Raw genomic sequence first — 20780 nt, forward strand, 5'->3', positions numbered from 1 at the left:
GCCAAGGTCCAGAAGCCAGCTTCCCGGTACAGGTACGAGGCATGACGTTACTGGTGGTGCCAGTCTGCGAGCTCGGGACGCGGGCCGGGCCGGAAACTGTACTGCAGAAGGCCCCGCCCCACAGGAGTCGGGAGTTGTGCAGTCCAGACAGTGCTCAGCCGAGCCCCGGGAGCTGAGCCGGGTGGGCGGGGGCGCCACAGGCCCCGCCCATCAGGCCTGCCCCACCCCAAGGTCCGCCCCGCCCCGCTCCGCCTCGCCTCGCCCCGTCCCGTCCCTCCAGCAGTGGCTTGGCCGGGCTCGGCGCTAGTCGGGCGCTGCCGGTGAGTCCCACTTCCTGACAGCGGGTTCGGTCCGCGCCTGGGCGGGGAGGCGGAGAATGGAAGCGGGCTTATCGGCCATTACTTTGTATCTCGCCAGCGCCAGCAGCCCTGTGGTGGCGACAACGATGGACCGGAAGCCAGTGAGCCGTGAGGAAGGAGGAGAAGCAGGGGCTGCCTCGGGAGTTGCGGCCGCCGCTCCGTTCAGGGAATCGGCACAGCAGGTAGGAGCGGCCGCTGAGGCTGAGGCCGGGAGAGCCCAGCTTCCTGTCTGCCTCGCCTGCCGCCTGCCCTTTTGGCCTGCCCGGCCTTCCTTCGAGCAGGCCGCCCGCCGGAGGTGCGTCCCGGGGCTCCTCTTCGCGGTGTCCCCGGCTCCGAGCGTCGGCTTGAGGGAAGGGGAGGACGAACCGCAGTCGGAGCGCCGCTGTGCATCGCCTCCTCTGACAGCGCCGCAGACTCCGGGGCGGCCTCGGATTTCGAGGGGTGAGGTTGCAGCTTCGGGTCTGCGAGCGCGAGAAGGAAGGCGTGTCCCCGAAAGGCTGTCCTTGGAGTAGCTGGAAGCCAGGTGACGCTGGCTGCGATCACTTCTCAGTGTCTCCTTGTGGGAGTGCCTGACTTGGCATCTGCCCTTTGGTTAGCAAATAGTAACTGGGTGCTATGCGTTTACAGGCTTCCCCCCCCCCACTTAATCCTTATAACTTCTGCATGAGGTGTGAGTTATCCCCATTTCACCAGGGAAGTAGCTAAGGCTTAGAGCTGCGCTGTCCAATAGACATATAATGCCAGCCGCATTTTAAATTGTACATTTTCTCGTAGCCACATTAAAAAACTAAAAAGAAACCGGTGAAATTAATTTTAATATTCTATTTTATTTAACCCAATTTTGTCAAAAACCATTTTAACATGCAATTAATATGAAAGTTATCACTGAGATATTTCACAGTCTTTCTGTGATACTAGTCTTTGAAATCCTTTGTGTATTTCAGCACATCTCAGCTTGAACTGGCCCCATTTCAAGTGAGCATTAGCCCCATGTGGTTACTCTATTGGACAGTGTAAGTTTAGAGCATTAGGTAAGGTTTAGAGGTTTGTTTTGTTTGGGATTTGGTAATCTGAAGTAGTAGTGTAGGATCTTTGGCCAAGTAAAACTAATGAAGAAATGGCTTTACCTGAAACCGGCTCAGGAGTATACAGTTTTGATGTTAAAAACCTGAGTTGTTTCTGTGTAGAAATTTTCCCACCCTCAGTGAGAACAAAGCTTTTCAGTGGCTTCATTTTTGAGACGAACTACCTGAATGTTAGTAAGACATTTCCCCCAAACTACAGATTCCTAGAGAATGGTGCCCGAATGTGAGTATAGTTCTAATATTATAAGAGGTAGTTTGCATTAACAAAAGCTTTTTTCTCAGGCTAGTCTTTATATGGAATTGTTTTTTCTCCTACTTAAGAAGGGGGAAGGTAACCTGCAAGAAGGAATTCAGGGAAAACGCTAATTGATTAGGAAGCCCACTTATTATGTTCAGTTGAGTCGAGACCTGTTGTTGACAGGTGTACTTGAACTGAACCTTTTTAGTCCACAGCGTTTGATGTATTTTCCATTTGATTTTTCCTTCTGTTACTATAATTGTTTTCATCACTACTTCAGCTTTCAATCTTTCTAATAGCGAAGTGGTTTACTTTGTACTGATTTACCAGATAAATGTTGTTTGAAGAGAGACTCTTTATTGTGGCTTAGTGCTAATATGTTATTTTCACACTCTTGGTTAAAAAATAATAAAATAAATAAAACGTAAAGAAGACCATAGAGCAAAAAGTAAAAAGTCATAGGAATACTCCCATCACCCGTTTCTCACATTCACATTCCCCAAAAGTAACTGTTAAGTTTCTGGTGTATTCTTTCTGGGATTGCCTATGCCTATATAATCTTTCCTGTTAAACACAAATGGGTTCATACTATACAAACAGTTTTCTAACTTTCCCTTTGTGCTCTCTCATTCACATTCCTGAAGCAGAGACATTTCCGGGAACCGCAAATCTATGCCTACTTGACCACAGTAAGAGGGGAGAGGCCAATGAAGTGGAGACTTGGGTGGCAGGAGAGGCTGCCATCCTGTACTCCTTCATCGGTTTGTCAGAACTGAGAAATCCCAAGTGTCATGTAGGGAAGGGAGGAAGAGTTAGAAGCTTGGGGCTGTGCTTAGAATTAGGCCTCAAGCCAGGACGTTCAGCAGCTTATCTGACTAGACTTTTGACCAGAATCTCAGCTTTAGTATTATTAAAGGAGTTAAAATTTCAGTACTACTTGTTCATTTATTTATTTAGCACCCCTGCTACCAAGCACTTACAATGTGCCAGGAGCTGTAGGCTAAAGGATAGTGCAGTGAAGGATACACACTCTGCCTACTCCCATTTTGCCGATCACCTATCTGGGGAAGGTGACACAGAGTAAATTCCAAATGTCATACATGTTTTTATAAAGTTCTGGATGCTATGGGAGTATGTGAAAAGAAAATTGCAACAACCCAAGTGTCCATCATTGGATGAATGGATAAAGAAGATGTGGCACATATATACAATGGAATATTACTCAGCCATAAAAAGAAACGAAACTGAGCTATTTGTAATGAGGTGGATAGACCTAGAGTCTGTCATACAGAGTGAAGTAAGTCAGAAAGAGAAAAACAAATACCGTATGCTAACACATATATATGGAATTTGAGAAAAAAAATGTTATGAAGAACTTAGGGGTAAAACAGGAATAGAGACACAGACCTACTGGGGGTGGGCTTGGGGATATGGGGAGGGGGGAGGCTGTGACGGGGCGGGGGAGAGGCATGGACGTGTATACACTGCCGGGCGTGGGGTGGATGGATGGTGGATGGATGGTGGGGGGTGGCCGTGTGGCGCGGGGGGATCGGCTCGGTGCTTTGTGGCCGCCTGGAGGGGTGGGATGGGGAGGGTGGGAGGGAGGGAGACGCAGGAGGGAGGGGATGTGGGAACAGATGTATATGTATGACTGATTCACTTTGTTGTAAAGCAGAGACTAAAAAAAAAAAAAAAAAAAAAAAAACAGGCCCCAAGGAACAAGATAAGCAGATTTACAGTACTGTTAACCATAAAATGTAATGAAATGTTAATTGACATTGCATCTCATAATTTCCTGGTGTTAGGAAATTGTCTTTTCAGATCTTTGGAGTTTGTTGAAGTAGAGTTTGTATGATTGACAGTGAAAATTTTCTGACCTGCAGGTTGACTGTTTATTTGTAAAACTGAAATGTTTGCAGATTCAGAGAATAACTTTCATTTATAATTGTTGGAAATTTTGAATCAAATTATTTTCTGGTTGGTTTTACCCATCAATACCTCCCTTAACTAACCCCACAGTCCCCTCTTTGCCAAGTAGAGATTTTTTTACTTGACAATCTGGTTCTTTAAGATGAGGGGTTGACAAACTAGAGCCTATGGGCCAGATCCCACCAGCCACTGATTTGTATAAAACTTTATTGGAACATAGCCCATTCATCATGTATTGTCCATGGCTGCTTTTGCAGAGTTCAGTAGTTGTCACAGAGGTTACATGGCCCTCAAAGCGTAAAATATTTACTATCTGTCCTTTATGGGAAAAATTACTCAGTCCTGCTTAAGATGATAAATGTAAAACTTGGGTTTTATTGTATCAAAAATTAATATTAAAATTTTAAAAGAGAGCTCTTAAATAAAAGTCTCTTTAATAAAAATCTTTATATGAAATGTGATGATTAGAACAAATAAAATACCATTTACATATTATGTATAGAGAACACTACTCAAAGGTCTGTTTATACTTGACTAACTTTGGTATTAGAATGAAAAATATGAATCACCTTTCAGCCTTCACCTTTGTAGATTTTTTTTTTTTACCTTTTGGAAAAAATATAGCCAAGAGTCAGTTAATGGAGTTAGTAGATAAGTTTATTCCTGTTATTATGACCCAGCCAGAATGTTTTTATTTATTAAAGTTGTCTAAGGAAGACAAAGTAGTGAAGCCAGTGAGAGACCTCACCCCTTCTCCTTTGCCTGTGTCTTAGAAAAGACAAGTTAAGCCAGTGAGAGGTTGGTAGAGGGAGAATGAGAAGCTGCTTGCTCTGATGGGGGTGGGGTGGGGGTGGAATAAGGCAGGGTGATGGACTGTGAAAGGGCTCAACTCTGTTCATGGACTGGGACTGTTGCTTTCACATCAGATCCATCCAGTTAGTATGATAACTGGAGATCTAACCCAGCTCCTCTGACTTTTTCTCGCCTATAAAGTCATGGTCCAAAAGGAGACGTTGGTGTCAGGACAACCATAAACCAAATCTCATATGAAGGGGGAAAATGAGATTGGGTAGGAACGGCTTGCTATGCTTAGGGACTAGTGATGGAAGAAAGATGGCCTGGGTGGACCATTTGTTGTTCATCTTATTTATGGACACAGTGAGTGGGCTGGTGTTCCTTTATTAAGGGCTGGGATATGTTTGAAACCTCAGAACAGGCTAGGGAGAGTTGTGGTTTTTGTTTTTTCTGATTAATCCATAGGTAGCCCATGCTGTCAAGATTTTCATGGTCTCAATTTGCTCTACAGCAGTTATAGTTGCTGTCAGTGATGTCCATGTGTGTCATGGAACAATGTGTGTGTTCTTTGGGTTGGATATACCTGGATTCAAATCCTGGCTAATGACTAAACTTACCTTTGGGAAGTGAAGGACAGAGAACAGCCATATCTGTTTTCTAAGAAAAACCTTAGAGGATTAAGAGGAAACAATGCATAGAAATAAAGTTACATATACTTGCATAACTGGGCAATTCTAGTCCACTATTTTTATCAGTATAATTCCATCTCTGCAAAAGCAGTTCAAAGAACTTTTCTAGGGTTGAACAACAATCATGGGTTTAAATTATGTGTGGTCATATCTACAAGTGTAAGAATCCTTATAGAGGATGAAATTTTTGAACTCTGGACTATCCCACTGTTATGGACTCTAATCATGGCAGTCTTGTAGTCCTGTATCATTTTGCTTTGGTTTAGTTTTAAAATTGTACCAGAGCATATTCTCATCATGAAAGGAAAACAACAACAAAATACAAAAAGAATAGGTGGCGCAGTGGTTGAGAGTCCGCCTGCCAATGCAGGGGACACGGGTTCCTGCCCCGGTCTGGGAAGATCCCACATGCCACGGAGCGGCTGGGCCCGTGAGCCATGGCCGCTGAGCCTGCGCGTCCGGAGCCTGTGCTCCACAACGGGAGAGGCCACAACAGTGAGAGGCCCGCGTACCGAAAAAAAATAATAAATAAATAAATAAATAAAAAGCCCCTTTGAACACTCCTTTCATGTACCTCCTCCCCCATATTTGTACCTAACCCCAAGGGTAATCACTTGCCAGATTTTTCTTTACAGTTATTTGCAGTGTGCTTTTTGAAATCTTATACTAAGAAGATACAACAAAGGCTTTCTTAGGAATTTAAACTTGAGGCAAAAAGACAAGGAAAAGCTCTTCATCCTCTCCCTCAAAATGCATTTACAGTGAGTTTGGAAAATTGGCTATATGTGTGAGGTAAAATTAGTATTTCCCTTGGAATGAAATTTGGATGTAATTAGAATTCCATAGACTATTATAGTTTTAAAATTTGTTAAATCTTTTTACTAGCAGGAAAACTGTGTTGTCATCTATATATTAGTGACTGAGAAATGTAGAAGTTCAGATATAGAATACTGATGGCCTGCTTTCCAGATTTGGTTTACAAATGAGTTTTATTTGGCCTGCACAGTGCTTTAAATTTTTTTGAATTTTAATGTCTTTGGTTGTGGCATGCTTTTCTTCAAAGGTCTACTTTTAATCTATAGCAGTATTTACTCATTTTTGGTACCTGCTTGGACCTAAAAGGCATCTTACTTTGGGACTCCCATTTTGGAAAAGGAGAGGTTCAGAATTAAGCTGAACTGGTTTTGGTTTGCCCACATGTAGCTAAGCTCAAATTCAAAGACTTAGCAGGGTTACCTAACACAAACATTTTATGTTACGCATCTAACATATGTACACGCATCTATATGATTTTCCTTTGATATATCAACACATTAATCCCTTCATAATTAGCATTGTTCTTTAAAATTATTGATGTCCAGCATGTCTTCACATATTATACAACATTGGAATTGCTATGACTTGAAGTGTGTTGCGTGATTTCTTAGCTTTTGACTTAAAAAGTTTAATTGGTTAAGTTCTGTTTTTTAACCTTGGCAGTGAGTATGCAGAGGTTTGCTTTACTATTCATTAAACTCTTCATTTATGCTGTTGATATGCTTTTCTGTGTACAATCTGTTTTATTGTTTAAAAACTGTTTAAGGATTGGCTTATTTTTCTTTATTCCGTAAAATAACGCAACTGAAAAATTTTTTTGTTATATGAAAGAAAATTAATCTCACTTGAAACTCTTCTTTTCTTAATTTATTATTGACATTAGATGAGTAATGAAAGAGGCTTTGAAAATGTAGAACTGGGAGTCATAGGAAAAAAGAAGAAAGTCCCAAGGAGAGTCATCCACTTTGTTAGTGGTGAAACAATGGAAGAATACAGCACAGATGAAGATGAAGTGGATGGCCTGGAGAAAAAAGATGTTTTGCCTACTGTTGATCCGGTAGGTTTGATACTGATGTTCCTTTTGTCAGTAGGTTTTGTTTTGACTGATTTGTTTCCTTTAAACATTTTTTAAAAATATTTATTTATTTATTTATTTATATTTTTGGCCGCATCGGGTCTTAGTTGCACGGGATCTTCGTTGTGGAATGCTGGCTTCTCTCTAGTTGCAATGTGAGGGCTTAGTTGCCCTGCAGCACATGGCATCTTAGCTCCCCAACCAGGGATGTAACCCGTGTACCCTGCATTGGAAGGCGGATTCTTAACCACTGGACCACCAGGGAAGTCCCTCTTTCCCTTAAACATTGAATAGAAGGGACCTTTGAGGTTTAAATAAACTGTACTCTGATTATAAAATTATGCATTATGATTTTGGTAGAAAACAGTATTTTTACACAATATGGATGGAAGTATTTTCTGTATTTCAGTAGCCTGAATAGTTTATTTTTGAGTGTCAGAGTTCTTTAGTCAGTGTGGATTGGTTTCTTTAAGATTTTTTTCACTAAACTGCGTACTTGAATTCCAGTCCCTTTGTATTAAAGACTGTACCACCATGATGGTTTCCATTTAAAGCTTAGAAGTTGTCAGTTCTTTTTTATATTGCCTCAAGTTTTGATTAGAAGATAGGAGTGTACAGTTCTTAACTTTATGTTTCTCACCAGCTAAATTTAAGAATTTCTAAGTTATAAATGATGTGACTGGGGACTTTCCTGGTGGCACAGTGGTTAAGAATCCGCCTGCCAATGCAGGGGACACGGGTTCAATCCCTGGTCCAGGAAGATCCCACATGCCGCGGAGCAACTAAGCATGTGCACCACAACTACTGAAGCCCACATGCCTAGAGCCCGTTCTCTGCAGCAAGAGAAGCCACTGCAGTGAGAAGCCCGTGCACCACAGCGAAGTGTAGCTGCCGCTCGCCGCAACTAGAGAAAGCCCACGCACAGCAGCAAAGACCCAACACAGCCAAAAAGAAATTAAAAAACAAAACCAAAACAAAACAAAAAGATGTAACTGTAAAATTATAAGACTAGCTGTACATTTTTTTTAAAAGAAGTGTTGCCTTTCTAAGTAGTCATTTTGAGAGTTCAGTTGATCAAATATTTATGGACTTTCTAGGTGCTGGTGATACAACAATGGGCAGTATAAATTTCTGCTCTTATATGCTAGTGGGCAGAAAGGCAATAAGCAAGTACATACTATAATTATCAGACTATGGAAAGTGCTATGAAGAAAATAAAGCAAAGTAGTAGAATAGAGAATTATTAATTTAGATTTGGCTTAAAAATGTTATTACTAAGTTTTCATCAGATTTGGTTCTAAATAAATTCTAGTTATTAAAAAAAATCAGATCTAGATTCTCTGCTATAGACAATATTCAAAGGACTGTGCAGTATACTCTGAAGGCAATTCCAAATGCATGCAGAATATTGTAGAAGTGTTTCATGCAGTGGAAGAAGTGTTGAAATAAATGTCTTTCTTTTAAATTACTTTGAAGGGGTTTTTATTTGTCTGTATAAATTTGTATATATGTATGGTTTAAAAAGTCTTTGTCTCAAAAATAGTCCTCTATTTACATAGGAATCGGTAATAAAGACATTGCATAGAAAAAAATGCATCCTTACTACTTCCCTAAAGGTTTACTCTTTAAAAAAGCTTTACTGAGATGCAGTCCACGTAGCATACATTCATCAATTTAAAATTTGCAGCAGTGGTTTTTAATATATTCACTGATAGACGCAACCATTACCATGGTCAATTTTTAGTACGTTTGCATCACCTCAAAAAGAAACCCAGTACCCTTTAGTTATCACTCCCTACCCTTCATCTCCCCAACCCCTGATGACCACTAATCTATTTTCTGTCTATTGATTTCCCTATTATGGACATTTCATATGAACGAACTCGTATGATATGTGATCTTCTGTGACTGGCTTCTTTCACTTAGTGTAACGTTTTCAAGGTTTATCCATGTTATAGCATGTGTCAGAACTTCATTCCTTTTTTTGATATACCATGTTTGTCAGGTCAGAGACATTTGGTTGTTTCTACCTTTTGGCTATTATGAATAATTCAGCTATGAACATTTGTGTACAAGTATTTGTGTGGACGTATGTTTTCATTTCTCTTAGGTATGTACCTATGAGTGGAATTGCTGGGTCATATGATAACTCTATACAGGTATCCCCTGCTTTTTGAAAGTTTGCTTTACCCCACTTCGCTTTTATGAAAAACCTACATTAGTACCTCTTTTCGCTAACTGAAAGAAAGCCAAAGAGGATTTTCACTTTTATGAAAAAAGGTAAAAAGCAAAAATAGCGTCCAGAATTTGTTTTGCAGTGAGCCCTTGTAGAGGTGGTGGGCACCCTGAACAGTGAGAGAGGCACCTTGAAGCTCCTTCCCTGGGGAACTACACTCATCATCACAGCATCAAGCCGCCATAGCTTTCAACTGTATCTGTGAGCATTTGTGCTTGGTTTCGATTTATTTTGTTCAGCTGTTTAGTAAGATGTGTCCTAAGGTAATCACTTATTTGCTTTACACAATTTTGCAGTATGAAAGGTTTCATAGGAATGCTCTACTTTTGGATAGCAGGGAAATCCTGTATTCAGTCATTTGAAGAACCACCAAATTGTTTTCCAAAGTGGTTGCACCATTTAAAATTACTGCCAGCATTGAATGAGGGTTCTGATTTCTCTACATCCTTATCAACACTTGTTACTATCTTTTTTTTTTTTTTTTTTTTTCTTTTTGTGGTATGCGGGCCTCTCACTGTTGTGGCCTCTCCCGTTGCGGAGCACAGGCTCCGGACGCGCAGGCCCAGCGGCCACGGCTCACAGGCCCAGCCGCTCCGCGGCATATGGGATCCTCCCAGACCGGGGCACGAACCCGTATCCCCTGCATCGGCAGGCGGACTCTCAACCACTGCGCCACCAGGGAGGCCCGTTACTATCTTTTTTATTCTAGTTGTCCTTGTGGGTGTGAAGTGGCATCTCATTATGGTTTTAATTTGCATTTCCCTGGTGGCCAGTGATATTGAGCATCTTTTCATTTGTTTATTGGCCATTTGTATATCATCTTTATAGAAATGCCTATTCAGATCCCTTGCCTGTTTTTGTTTGTTTTTTTAAAATATTTATTTATTTATTTATTTTTGGCTGAGGATCTTTCATTGTGGTGCACAGGCTCTTTGTTGCGGTGTGTGGGCTTCTCTCTAGTTGTGGCACACGGGCTCCAGTGGAAGCTGGGGGTAGAAGGAGCCCTGTGTTCTTAGCTGTACCAGTCTGGCAGTGAATTTCCACTTCACTTTGCTGGGAAGGCCAGTGGTCTTGGTTCACTTACTTCATACTCTCATTTTCTTGTCAAATTTTTATTTATTTTCTTGAATAGATGTTTTTTCATTTGTAGTATATCCTTAGGACCATTTCCAGAGGGTTTAAATGTTTATTTTAAATAATTTTCACCAGTTTCACTGGGTAGTGGGTCCACAGAGTTCCTCCTGCTGTTGTGCTGTAAGTCCATATCCACTCTTAAAATAGTTAATTACCTTGTATATAGTATGTTGTCATTCGAATTTATTTGAATTTTTAGGCCTAAACTAAGACAAGAAACCTGGGTGATAAGAAACCTGTCTGTTTCCTTCAGTGGGAGGCAGCATGCATAGTCAGAGCTGGTTTCAGTCCTGGCTTAGTCCTGGAGTAGTCACCTCCCTGTGACGAAGACTTAATCCCACTGCACTTCAGGTTTCATGACTATAAAAAAAGATAATCTTGTCTCATCTACATTAAGAATTGTTTTTGAAGATTAAAAAGATAGTACATATGAAGACTCATTGAAAAATGACTAAGAACTATATACATGTATATCTAATATACATGTAAGGTAGTATTAGATAACAAAGCAAATACAGTAGGTAGCACAAGGAATCTCACTCAAAAGGTAATTTTAGAACTCTATTGGAATTTGAAAACCCATGACTAATTTAACAATTTTCCCTACATTTCTTATTCAAGAATCATTTGAAAGTTTATGAAATTAACTTGTTTGGCTTCATTCCTGAAACATCCATTTTGAAGTTTTAAAGTTATATTTTCCTTGGTGGTAATTGTGTTTCCTAGAGTATAGTGATTTTTTTAGGCAACGAGGAGCTGCTATTATATACTAATACCATATATATGTGTGTGTGTGTAAATACTGCCAGTAGGAAGCTTATGTTATAAACTTGGTTGGAAGCTGAGAGCTGACATTATACTTGACTTCTACATAAAATTTTCAGAAAAAAATCTGGTACTGTTCATGAAGAATTTATAGTTAGCAAATAGGACTATCTATGTTGGCTAAGTTAACCAAGACCAAAAAATAACAATTACTTAAATCTTTTGCTAAAAGAGATACAATTCATTTTTTGGATATTTTTAATTGCTGCCTGAACTATAGATATCTTCGTTTGGTTTATTACTTATGCATGCACGTGTTAATGTTAGTCATCATTTTTTTAAATGCTGTAGTTTAATGTAGACTTCTGGTCGTAAAGCAAACTTGCAGATAGTGTTTTTCCTCTTTAATGGGGACACTTAGGTTGTTTCCGTATCTTGGCTGCTGTAAATAATGCTGCCACTAACAAGAGAGTGGAAATACCTCTTCGAGATTCTGATTTCAGTTCTTTTGGATAAATACCCAGAAATGGAATTGCTGGATCATTTGGTGTTTGTATTTTTTATTTTTTGAGGAACCGCCCTACTGTTTTCCATAACGGCTGCACCATTTTACATTCCCACCAACAGCGTCCAAGGGTCCTAATTTCTTTACATACTCAGCAACACTTGTCTTTTTTTTAAAATAATAATCATCCTAGCAGCTGTTTATAATTAAAGACAGACCTAGCATCACTTAATGTGCAAAGCAGACTTTCCAATTTCTGTTGGCTTCTAATGCGTCGTAAATCTGATAGGACAAAGGAATTCGGAAAAGGTATTGTATATTTACATAGTAGATATGTAGTACAGACCCAATTAAAGAAAAACCCTGATATCTAAAATAAAGATTTAAGGGCTTCCCTGGTGGCGCAGTGGTTGGGAGTCCGCCTGCCGATGCAGGGGACATGGGTTCGTGCCCCTGTCTGGGAGGATCCCACATGCCATGGAGCGGCTGGACCCTTGAGCCATGGCCGCTGGGCCTGCGTGTCCAGAGCCTGTGCTCCGCAACAGGAGAGGCCACAACAGTGAGAGGCCCACGTACCGCAAAATAAATAAATAAATTAATTAAATTAAATTAAGATTTAAGAATAATATTCCTGGGACTTCCCTGGTGGCGCAGTGGTTAAGAATCCGCCTACCAATGCAGGGGACGCGGGTTCGAGCCCTGGTCCAGGAAGATCCCACATGCAATGGAGCAACTAAGCCCATGCACCCACAACTACTGAGCCTGCGCTCTAGAGCCCGCGAGCCAGAACTACTGAGCCCATGAGCCACAACTACTGAAGCCCGTGCGCCTAGAGCCCATGCTCCACAGCAAGAGAAGCCACCGCAATGAAGAGTAGCCCTCGCTTGCCGCAACTAGAGAAAGCCTGCGCGCAGCAACAAAGACCCAATGCAGTCAAAAATAAATAAATAAATAAATAAAAGAATAATACTCCTGGCATATGATACTTGATAGAAAGTAAGAAATGGAGACCTAGATCTTTTTACAATCTTATAATTGTTTTCCTTAGATTTTACCTTAGATGAGCGTTAAGAGTAAACATATTTCCAGTAATTCCTTTAACCATTGATTTAGTTTCGCTTAGGGTTCCTTAAATATGTGTATATGTGTGTATCTAACTATACATATTAAAAACTTTGATTATGCACATAACTGTTACCTATATAAATGGACTGATGCCTTTCTTAATATAGTCAGAACTCAAAATTATCTGGGCTCATTTTTGCCTATCAAATTTTTAAAAAGGAAAAGAACAATATACTGTAATAAGGGTACAAGGGAATGGACAATCTCATACATTACTGCTGACTATTTATTGGTAAATTTTCTGGTGTGAAGTTTTGCATTGTGAAGGGAGAGCTTTCCAAATGATTATATTTTTGACCTAGTTATTCCACCCTTAGGAATTTAAGCATTTGGGAAATATGCTTAATATTTTCAATATAGTAAATGGGAAAAACAGCAGGATAGAAAAAGTATAGCAATGTTGTAAAACACATATATGCTTAGGAAAAGACTGGGAAAAATATACTAAGATGTTAATGATAATTATCTATGGACAGTGGAAAAATGGGTGACTTAAATTTTCTTTATACTTTTTCCATTTTGTAAGTGTTTTGCAATAAATGAGCATTACTTTTATAATTTAAAAATAAGTTGTTTCAAAACAAAAGATAGCAAATCTTAATAGTTCTTTATTAAGGAAGAGATGGAAAATTATGCAGGAAGAAATAGATAATTAAATTTTTGAAGAAAGAGATGAATCTACTTGAGTTTGCACTCATAAATTTGAAGTCTTAAAGACTCAAGATCTTGTCCCAGTTCTTCTGTTACTGGGATGGTGGTGGCGGTAGTGATGCTGGCAGTGGTGGCAGGGTTCCAGTATAGACTCTGGGTCAGTGTCTGCACAAAGGGCCCTATCCATTCATTCTGTATAACTCTGTGTGATAATGATAGATGGTATTCAGGAATCCTTATCCAGTGTCTCAGCTCTGGAGCAGGTTTGACTCTTTGGTAGTCGCAGCCTGGATATTAGCAATTGTTCTCTCTAGAAACAACCCCAGGAGAATTGGTCCACTGAGAAATGCATGCTTTTCTCCAAAAGCATGCTGAATCCTTTTCTAAGTAGTTTCTTGGCCTTATCACTTAATATGTGTTATAGAAATTGCTTCCATTCCCTATGTTTCTGTACTGTCCCATTTGCTGTTAAAAAAAAAAAAAGTAAACACTAAAGTCAGAGCATCTTAAACAGAGCCCCTAAACTAACCCTTATCCCCACCTAAGAGATGCCTCCTGCACTGAATGTAGAAGATATAGCAGATTTTTATCAGGGAGTCAGAAATATGCAGTGTTTTCTTGACTGTATTTGTTTGCTTAGACATCCATTCTTGTGTAAAGAGAGACTAAGGAGCTACCTTACTTGTGTGTCTTTTCAGAAATGTTATCACAGGAATTGATATACCTACTTTTCATTGAAAGACTATGTTACATGTTTACTCCTCTCTGCTTTAGCCCATCTGCCCACTCTTACAGATATTCCTTTTTAAAAAAATATTTAAAATAAAGAACTTTATTTTTAAATTAATTTGCATAAGAAGTTGATAAGACAGACAGTGGCCACTCAAAATGACTTTGAGAACCCTGAGGTGAAAAATTTTCCTTAACCAGCAAGAAAGGAAATAACACTGAAATTGGCAACTTCATTAGCTTTAGACAGCGGAATAGGAGATACTTCCATTTCAGCAATAGAGAAAAAAGGGTCATTTCCAGTGTCTGCAGTTTTCAGTCTTACAGATATTCTTGTATATGCTTTTTTAACGCCCTTATAATCATCAGCATATCTTATCTAAGAAGATTATGGACAGGTTTATCTTTTCCTTCTCTCCCTGGAACCAATATTCAAATAATTACTAATGTGTTTGATTGATTGTAGGCTCTATACTCTGTTTTCTTTTCATAAACAAAAATATTGGTATGATGAATCCTGCTCCTATTACTGATTTCATCCACAGGGGCAAACTGTCATCTATGTGGCAAGCTTCACAAAAGTATTCTATGGAATTACCAAGGTTAACTATGCAGGTGTGTAGTGTAGATTGCATTCTGCCAGTGGTCCTAGCCTACCAAATAGATACTAAACTTTTCTTGGGTTATATGCTCTAGTTCCTTTTTAATCCTTGAAGGAACAGCAACAAAAAAAACCTCATCTTGCCACTTACTGGTTACTTATTTTCCCACCATTAAAAGGTCATTTAGGGGGCTTCCCTGGTGGCGCAGTGGTTGAGAGTCCGCCTGCCAATGCAGGGGACACGGGTTCGTGCCCGTGTCTGGGAAGATCCCACATGCCGCGGAGCGGCTAGGCCTGTGAGCCATGGCCACTGAGCCTGCGCATCCGGAGCCTGTGCTCCGCAACGGGAGAGGCCACAACAGTGAGAGGCCCGTGTACTGCAAGCAAAAAAAAAAAAAAGTTCATTTAATATGCCCTTAATCTGTTTAATTTCTCTGAACCTTAATTTCCCCACTAAATCATACGTGTGTTGTATTGTATGATTTCTTAGATCCCTTTCCATTGACTGTACACACTCTCTGATGTGCTTTTGAACAATGAAGACAAAAAAGCACAAGACAGGAGAAAGGAAGGCTCTGGATAACTCATAAATAATTAAGGTTATGACTTAACCAACTCCATTTCAGTGGCTGCTGCTTTTTTTGGTTATTCTGTGGACTTAAGGTGGTGATAGTTGTATGGGTGACTGTAAAATGTCTTTGTGACATTCTCTCTACAAAGCTTTTAATTTTTTTATTGGATTGTACACTGTTTATAGTGTCATCTATAGAATATTCTAAGTGCCCACCAAGTATTTGACTACTTCTTTCTGGCCTAAATGTATAGAATGAATTTAGGTATGAACGTTGCTAACCTCACCTCTTGTTGCAGACAAAACTCACCTGGGGCCCCTACTTATGGTTTTACATGCTTCGTGCTGCCACATCAACCCTCTCAGGTATTACTTTTTTGTTTGAATATTGTATAACCACTATACTATGCTCCCAGAACAGGAGCTTGGCTAAATAGGGTGTTTCAAAATTGAAGGAGAAACAGTTGGGAGTTAGTCACTCCCTTCTCAGCAGCTAGCTAGCTAGCTAGCTCACATTGGAAGATATTAATCTAACTTGTACTTCATCTTAAAACATTTTTTAGCTTCTGGATATGCTTTTTAAAAAGGACTAAAAAATAGCTATATTAATTTAGATACGATTTTCATGTTCTTGAAACTTTCCTGTTAGCAGTTATTTTGCTATTTTGCCATTTGATTCCCTGATATTGTTCTCATTCTAACTGCTTATTCTAAAGCCTGTAGTTATAATTCATTTATGTTTTATTTGATTAATATTTCATTTCTTAAGTTGAGATATAACTAAGTCATATTTGAAGGAAATGAATTATCAACTTATGACTTAATCATGCTAACTTTAAATATGCGTTTTAAATCATAAAGCTTTCCTCTGCTTCCCATTTTAACTCCCCCATAGCTTCTATCACGTTATGCCTTTCATTAGATCTAAATGTGAATAGTCATTCATTCAACAAACATTTACTGAGCACTCAATATATGCTAGACAGTCTAGTATAATGAAAAGAACATGAGCTTTACATTCAGACCTGGATTGAATTTTGGATCTGCTTTGTCCGCTTGGACCAGTTCTTCAACTTCTTTGAGTCTAACCTTTCATAGTGCCTGGCATGTGGCAGGCACTCAGTGAGTGCTATAGTATAATCCATTCCTTTCTCCCAGTCCAGTGATATCCCAGCCCTCTGAGAGTGTACATTTTTCTTGAAGAAACAGACATCTAACAGATAATTATAACACCTGGTGATAAGTGTTATAGTAAGAAGTATGAGCAGTGTTATTGGGAGCCCAGAAGGAGCCACTAGTGCTTCTTGGGGAAATCAAGGAAGATACACAAAGGAGATGTACTGAATGTTCATTATCTCCCCGAGGGCAGGGACTGTAACTTTTGTATTCATACAGTGTTTTGCGCATAGAAAGGGCTCAAGAAATGTTTATGGAATTATGTAAGCCATTTAACTTTTGTATTTTTAGTGTGTGACTTTCTCGGAGAGAAGATTGCATCTGTTTTGGGCATCAGCACCCCAAAATACCAGTATGCCATTGATGAGTATTACCGGATGAAGAAGGAGGTTTGTCTCCTTTTTACATTTTCTTGATTCAGTTTGGTTTGCTGTGGACTTCATGGGTTGCATAATGAAGACATGTATCCTCTAGCTGCCCCAAAGATAGCTCCCTTATACTAGGCATTTCATTCTCGAGTCATTAATTTCTTTATCAAATTAGCATACATTTTAGAATTTTTTAATACTGAAATTCCCCTACAATCTATATGCACAATTAAGCTAGATTTCATGTGCTAGTTGCTGTGAGAGGTGCCTTAGATATGTTATTTAATTTAATCTTCACATACCTCCCTTTGAATTATTCCACATTTAAGGTGAGGAAACAAGACCTGGTCTCTGTACTTAGGACACATAGACTGGATGTGGGAGAAGTGGAATGGGTTTGATGCACAGGAAACGACCAATACTAGAGATGTGTAAGTGCCAGTTGTTAAGGCACAAAGATATGAGGCAATTTTGTGTGCAGATGTCGTGAGGTCTTAGGGTGAGGGTGAAATGAGTTTAGGTTTAAAGAGTGAGAAAGCTTGAGCATTTAAGAGTGTGGGCTCGAGAACCAAGTGCTCTGCCACTTCCAACTTTGTAACCTTGGGCAAGATACTTAACCTATATAAGCTGCAGTTTCCTCGTCTTTGTAAGGAGGAAAATTGCAGCATCCGTGCTCAGGGTTGCTCTAAGGATTAAATGAGTTAATATGTAAAATGCTTAGGGCAGCATGGAGTGTATATTGGTGAGCTTGAAATAAATATTAGAATCTTTCATTACTCCTTCAAGTAAACAAGGAGGGCAATTCGGGTAAAGCTACAATGTAGAGGCATGAATCTAGAAAGCTCAGCTCAGCTGACTGTATTTGTTATGTGGTTTCAAAAATGTTTTATGGGGCTTCCCTGGTGGCGCAGTGGTTGAGAGTCCGCCTGCCGATGCAGGGGACACGGGTTCGTGCCCAGGTCCGGGAAGATCCCACATGCCACGGAGCGGCTGGGCCCGTGAGCCATGGCCGCTGAGCCTGCGCGTCTGGAGCCTGTGCTCCACAATGGGAGAGGCCACAACAGTGAGAGGCCTGCGTACCTCAAAAAAATAATAATAATAATAAAAATGTTTTATGAACAAATGAGTGTTTTTAACTCTACTAGTCTTGTTTAGAGCCTCATTACCTCATCTGGACTATTGTGATAGTCTCCTAAATGGTCTTTCTCCTTCACTCTCAGAAAATCTCTAGATTAATCATCCTGACAGGTTACTCACTCTGTACTGACTCACCATACTACAGGGACCAATGCAAATGCCACCATTTTCTCCATCAATTTAGTAGTTCTGGAACTAGAAGTTATTTACTCTCTAAATCTCTATAGTGGTTATTCCTTTCTGTTTTAATACTCTTCTTAAATGTCTTAACTTCCTTCCTAGATTGTAAACTTCTTGAGGGCAGGGACTGCCTTATCTGTCTACTAGGTGCTTATGGGAACACTAATGATGCTGTATCACTTAAGTGAATAGACCACCCTATTCCACTGAATAGGCTGACACCCTGTAACTGTAGTGATACAGTATTAGCTAATGTTTTATTTAGATTAGAATTAACCTGAAGAGATCCAGCCCATGTCAAAGTTAATTCAGGTCTCATCTAAGCTAAGCAGTGCTATACTGTGTTTTAAAAATAGCTTCACTACATATACTTCATACAATAGTTTTCATTTCAATTTGGAAACAGGGGAAGGGGAAGTATGTCTTGTCTTAATTGGATGAAACTGAATTGGACATGACACTAATGTTTTGGTTAAAAAAAAGGCATAAGCAGATGAAAGTGGGAGAAAAATACTATTCCTTTTGGACATTTATATTTCAACTATTCTTGATATTTCCTCCTTTTAGGAAGAAGAAGAAGAAGAAGAGAACAGGATGTCTGAAGAAGCAGAAAGACAATACCAGCAAAATAAGCTGCAGGCTGATTCCATTGTTCAGTCAGATCAACCAGAATCACTTGTATCCAGTTCATTTGTGAATCTCAATTTTGAAATGGAGGGAGATTGTGAAGTAATTATGGAGAGCAAACAAAATCCAGTCTCTGTCCCTCCGTAGAATGAAATGACCATCAAACTTCTAAGGTAGTTTTTATACCAGGAACTTACACACTCTCTATTCAATGGGACTTAATAGTTATTTATATTTTAAATTATTAAGTTATCTGGAAAGGGGGGAATGTTTCTTTATTCTTAGGCTCTATCTAGCAAAAGCCAGATCTGAAATTTGGATATTTGTACTATGCTTTTCCTATGTCAGATTAGTGCTTTGGTTTTAAAATGATCTTTTAAAAAAAGTTAAGGACATTCTAGAACCCTAACCACCAATTAAGAAGAGTTAACTTAGCAAGCTTGTCGGTTATTTGTGTAAGAAAAAAAAAAAGGTAAATTGCTGAATAAGGCTAACTGGAGCTGATATTCGTAGTCTCAGATTAAAATGAGGATTTTTCCCCTAGATCTTCTCATGTTATGTCCTACATTTATATATCTAACCATTCATTTCATACTAAGGACGGTTCACTGAATGTGTAATAAAAGGAGCAAGATGAAAGCATTTTGAATTTTCTTTCCTTGAGAATTAACTTTATTTCATGGGAAGGTGATTGAGTTTATAACACCACCAAATCTTAAGATGGGTTTCCATTTTTTAATGAAGGTTAATCTTACTTTCTCTTTCAGTAGTTATTCAAACTTAAATAACTTTGGACATAATGTTAAAAACACTAGTTATGGGATGAAGTTATTAATGTATTTGTATTCAAATGGTAGTACCTAGTGATTACCCACATGGCATCCTGTTTATGTCACTCTTTCAGCCCTGAATGCCTCCTATGGGTCAAGACTGGGGGACAGATGAAGACTTAACCCTCCAGGGCTCACTGTTAAATATTGTACAATGTGCAATGGTAGCATAATGAAGTTACCTGTCATTCACCTCTTCGAAGCAACAACAGTGGATGGTTTGCTTGACCCAGTTGGCCATCTCTGTACCCACTGTGCCATTAGCAGACCTTACAAAAGTATAATATGAAACTAATTTTGAAAATACTCCTATGTGTTCAGAATCTTATATCTGTATGACTTAGATTTATAACTAAATGTGGATAAGGAGAAATATGTAGAGTATTTCAGATATGCTGCTCTTAAAAACCTATTCACAAACTTAAAGAGTTTTTAGGATTAATGGTTGTTAATAGCCTTCTAAATAGCATTAAGCTTTCAATCTTAACTATATCTATATAGCTTCAAAGAAACAACATAGCTACAGTGCGCTTATTATGGAAGCCTGTTAGCAATGAACATGAACATCTGCCCACTAAGTTCTTCAACTGAAATTTGAAGGATTTAGGAAAGGTAATTCTTCATTAGGAATCCTCAGTTACATGGATTCATGGTATGGTGGTTCATGGCGTGTGATGGTGATCTTTTTGGTCATGGGTATAAACTATATAATTTAGTGCTTAAAGGATTGTCAGATTATGTAATGTCATAAATTATAGTTTACCAGTAGCTCTAAAGAATGCTAGTCTGATGTGTTCCCTATAATTTTTTATCTTCATTTGAGAAGATATTCAAGCTCAAATATTTATTTGGTTATCCTGTAAAGGCAAGCATATCTAAAGGCGATCTGAATCTTCTCTCCCTAGAGGCACTAGATCTAAAAGAGTTGACTCAGAAACTTTTCTGATTGTAGTAGAAGGAAGATAATGATTAATGAAGGTTTTACATTTCTTGAATTTTACTTTTTCTACTTGTCCAACAGTGGCCAGTTGGTAATGTTTATATAGTTATTCACTGTGCCTTAAATTTTTATACTTTTTATTTATGCAAACTATAAAATTTCCCATAAATGCATTAAATGGTTTTGTCTTATTTTTAAGCCTCTTTCACTTTTTCTTCC

At 39.1% G+C, this 20780-nt stretch overlaps 1 protein-coding gene across 2 annotated transcripts; it reads left to right on the forward strand.

Annotated features, from left to right (window-relative positions):
- The first annotated feature begins 147 nt into the window (after window positions 1-147).
- FAM177A1 (family with sequence similarity 177 member A1) lies at window positions 148-20730 on the forward strand. Of its 2 annotated transcripts, XM_081227809.1 has the most exons (6): window positions 148-320; window positions 418-541; window positions 6795-6968; window positions 15603-15669; window positions 16771-16868; window positions 18732-20730. In XM_081227809.1, the coding sequence occupies exons 2-6, from the start codon at window positions 446-448 to the stop codon at window positions 18936-18938; spliced, it is 642 nt and encodes a 213-aa protein (XP_081083935.1). In that variant the 5' UTR covers window positions 148-320; window positions 418-445; the 3' UTR covers window positions 18939-20730. The 2 variants fall into 2 exon arrangements, with proteins under 2 accessions (XP_081083935.1, XP_081083934.1); XM_081227808.1 differs by lacking the exon at window positions 148-320 and having other exon boundaries at window positions 332-541.
- Window positions 20731-20780: the final 50 nt, after the last annotated feature.

This window comes from Mesoplodon bidens (genome assembly GCF_964165515.1).
Source record: "Mesoplodon bidens genome assembly, chromosome: 3".
In the NCBI taxonomy this organism is placed as follows: domain Eukaryota; kingdom Metazoa; phylum Chordata; class Mammalia; order Artiodactyla; family Ziphiidae; genus Mesoplodon; species Mesoplodon bidens.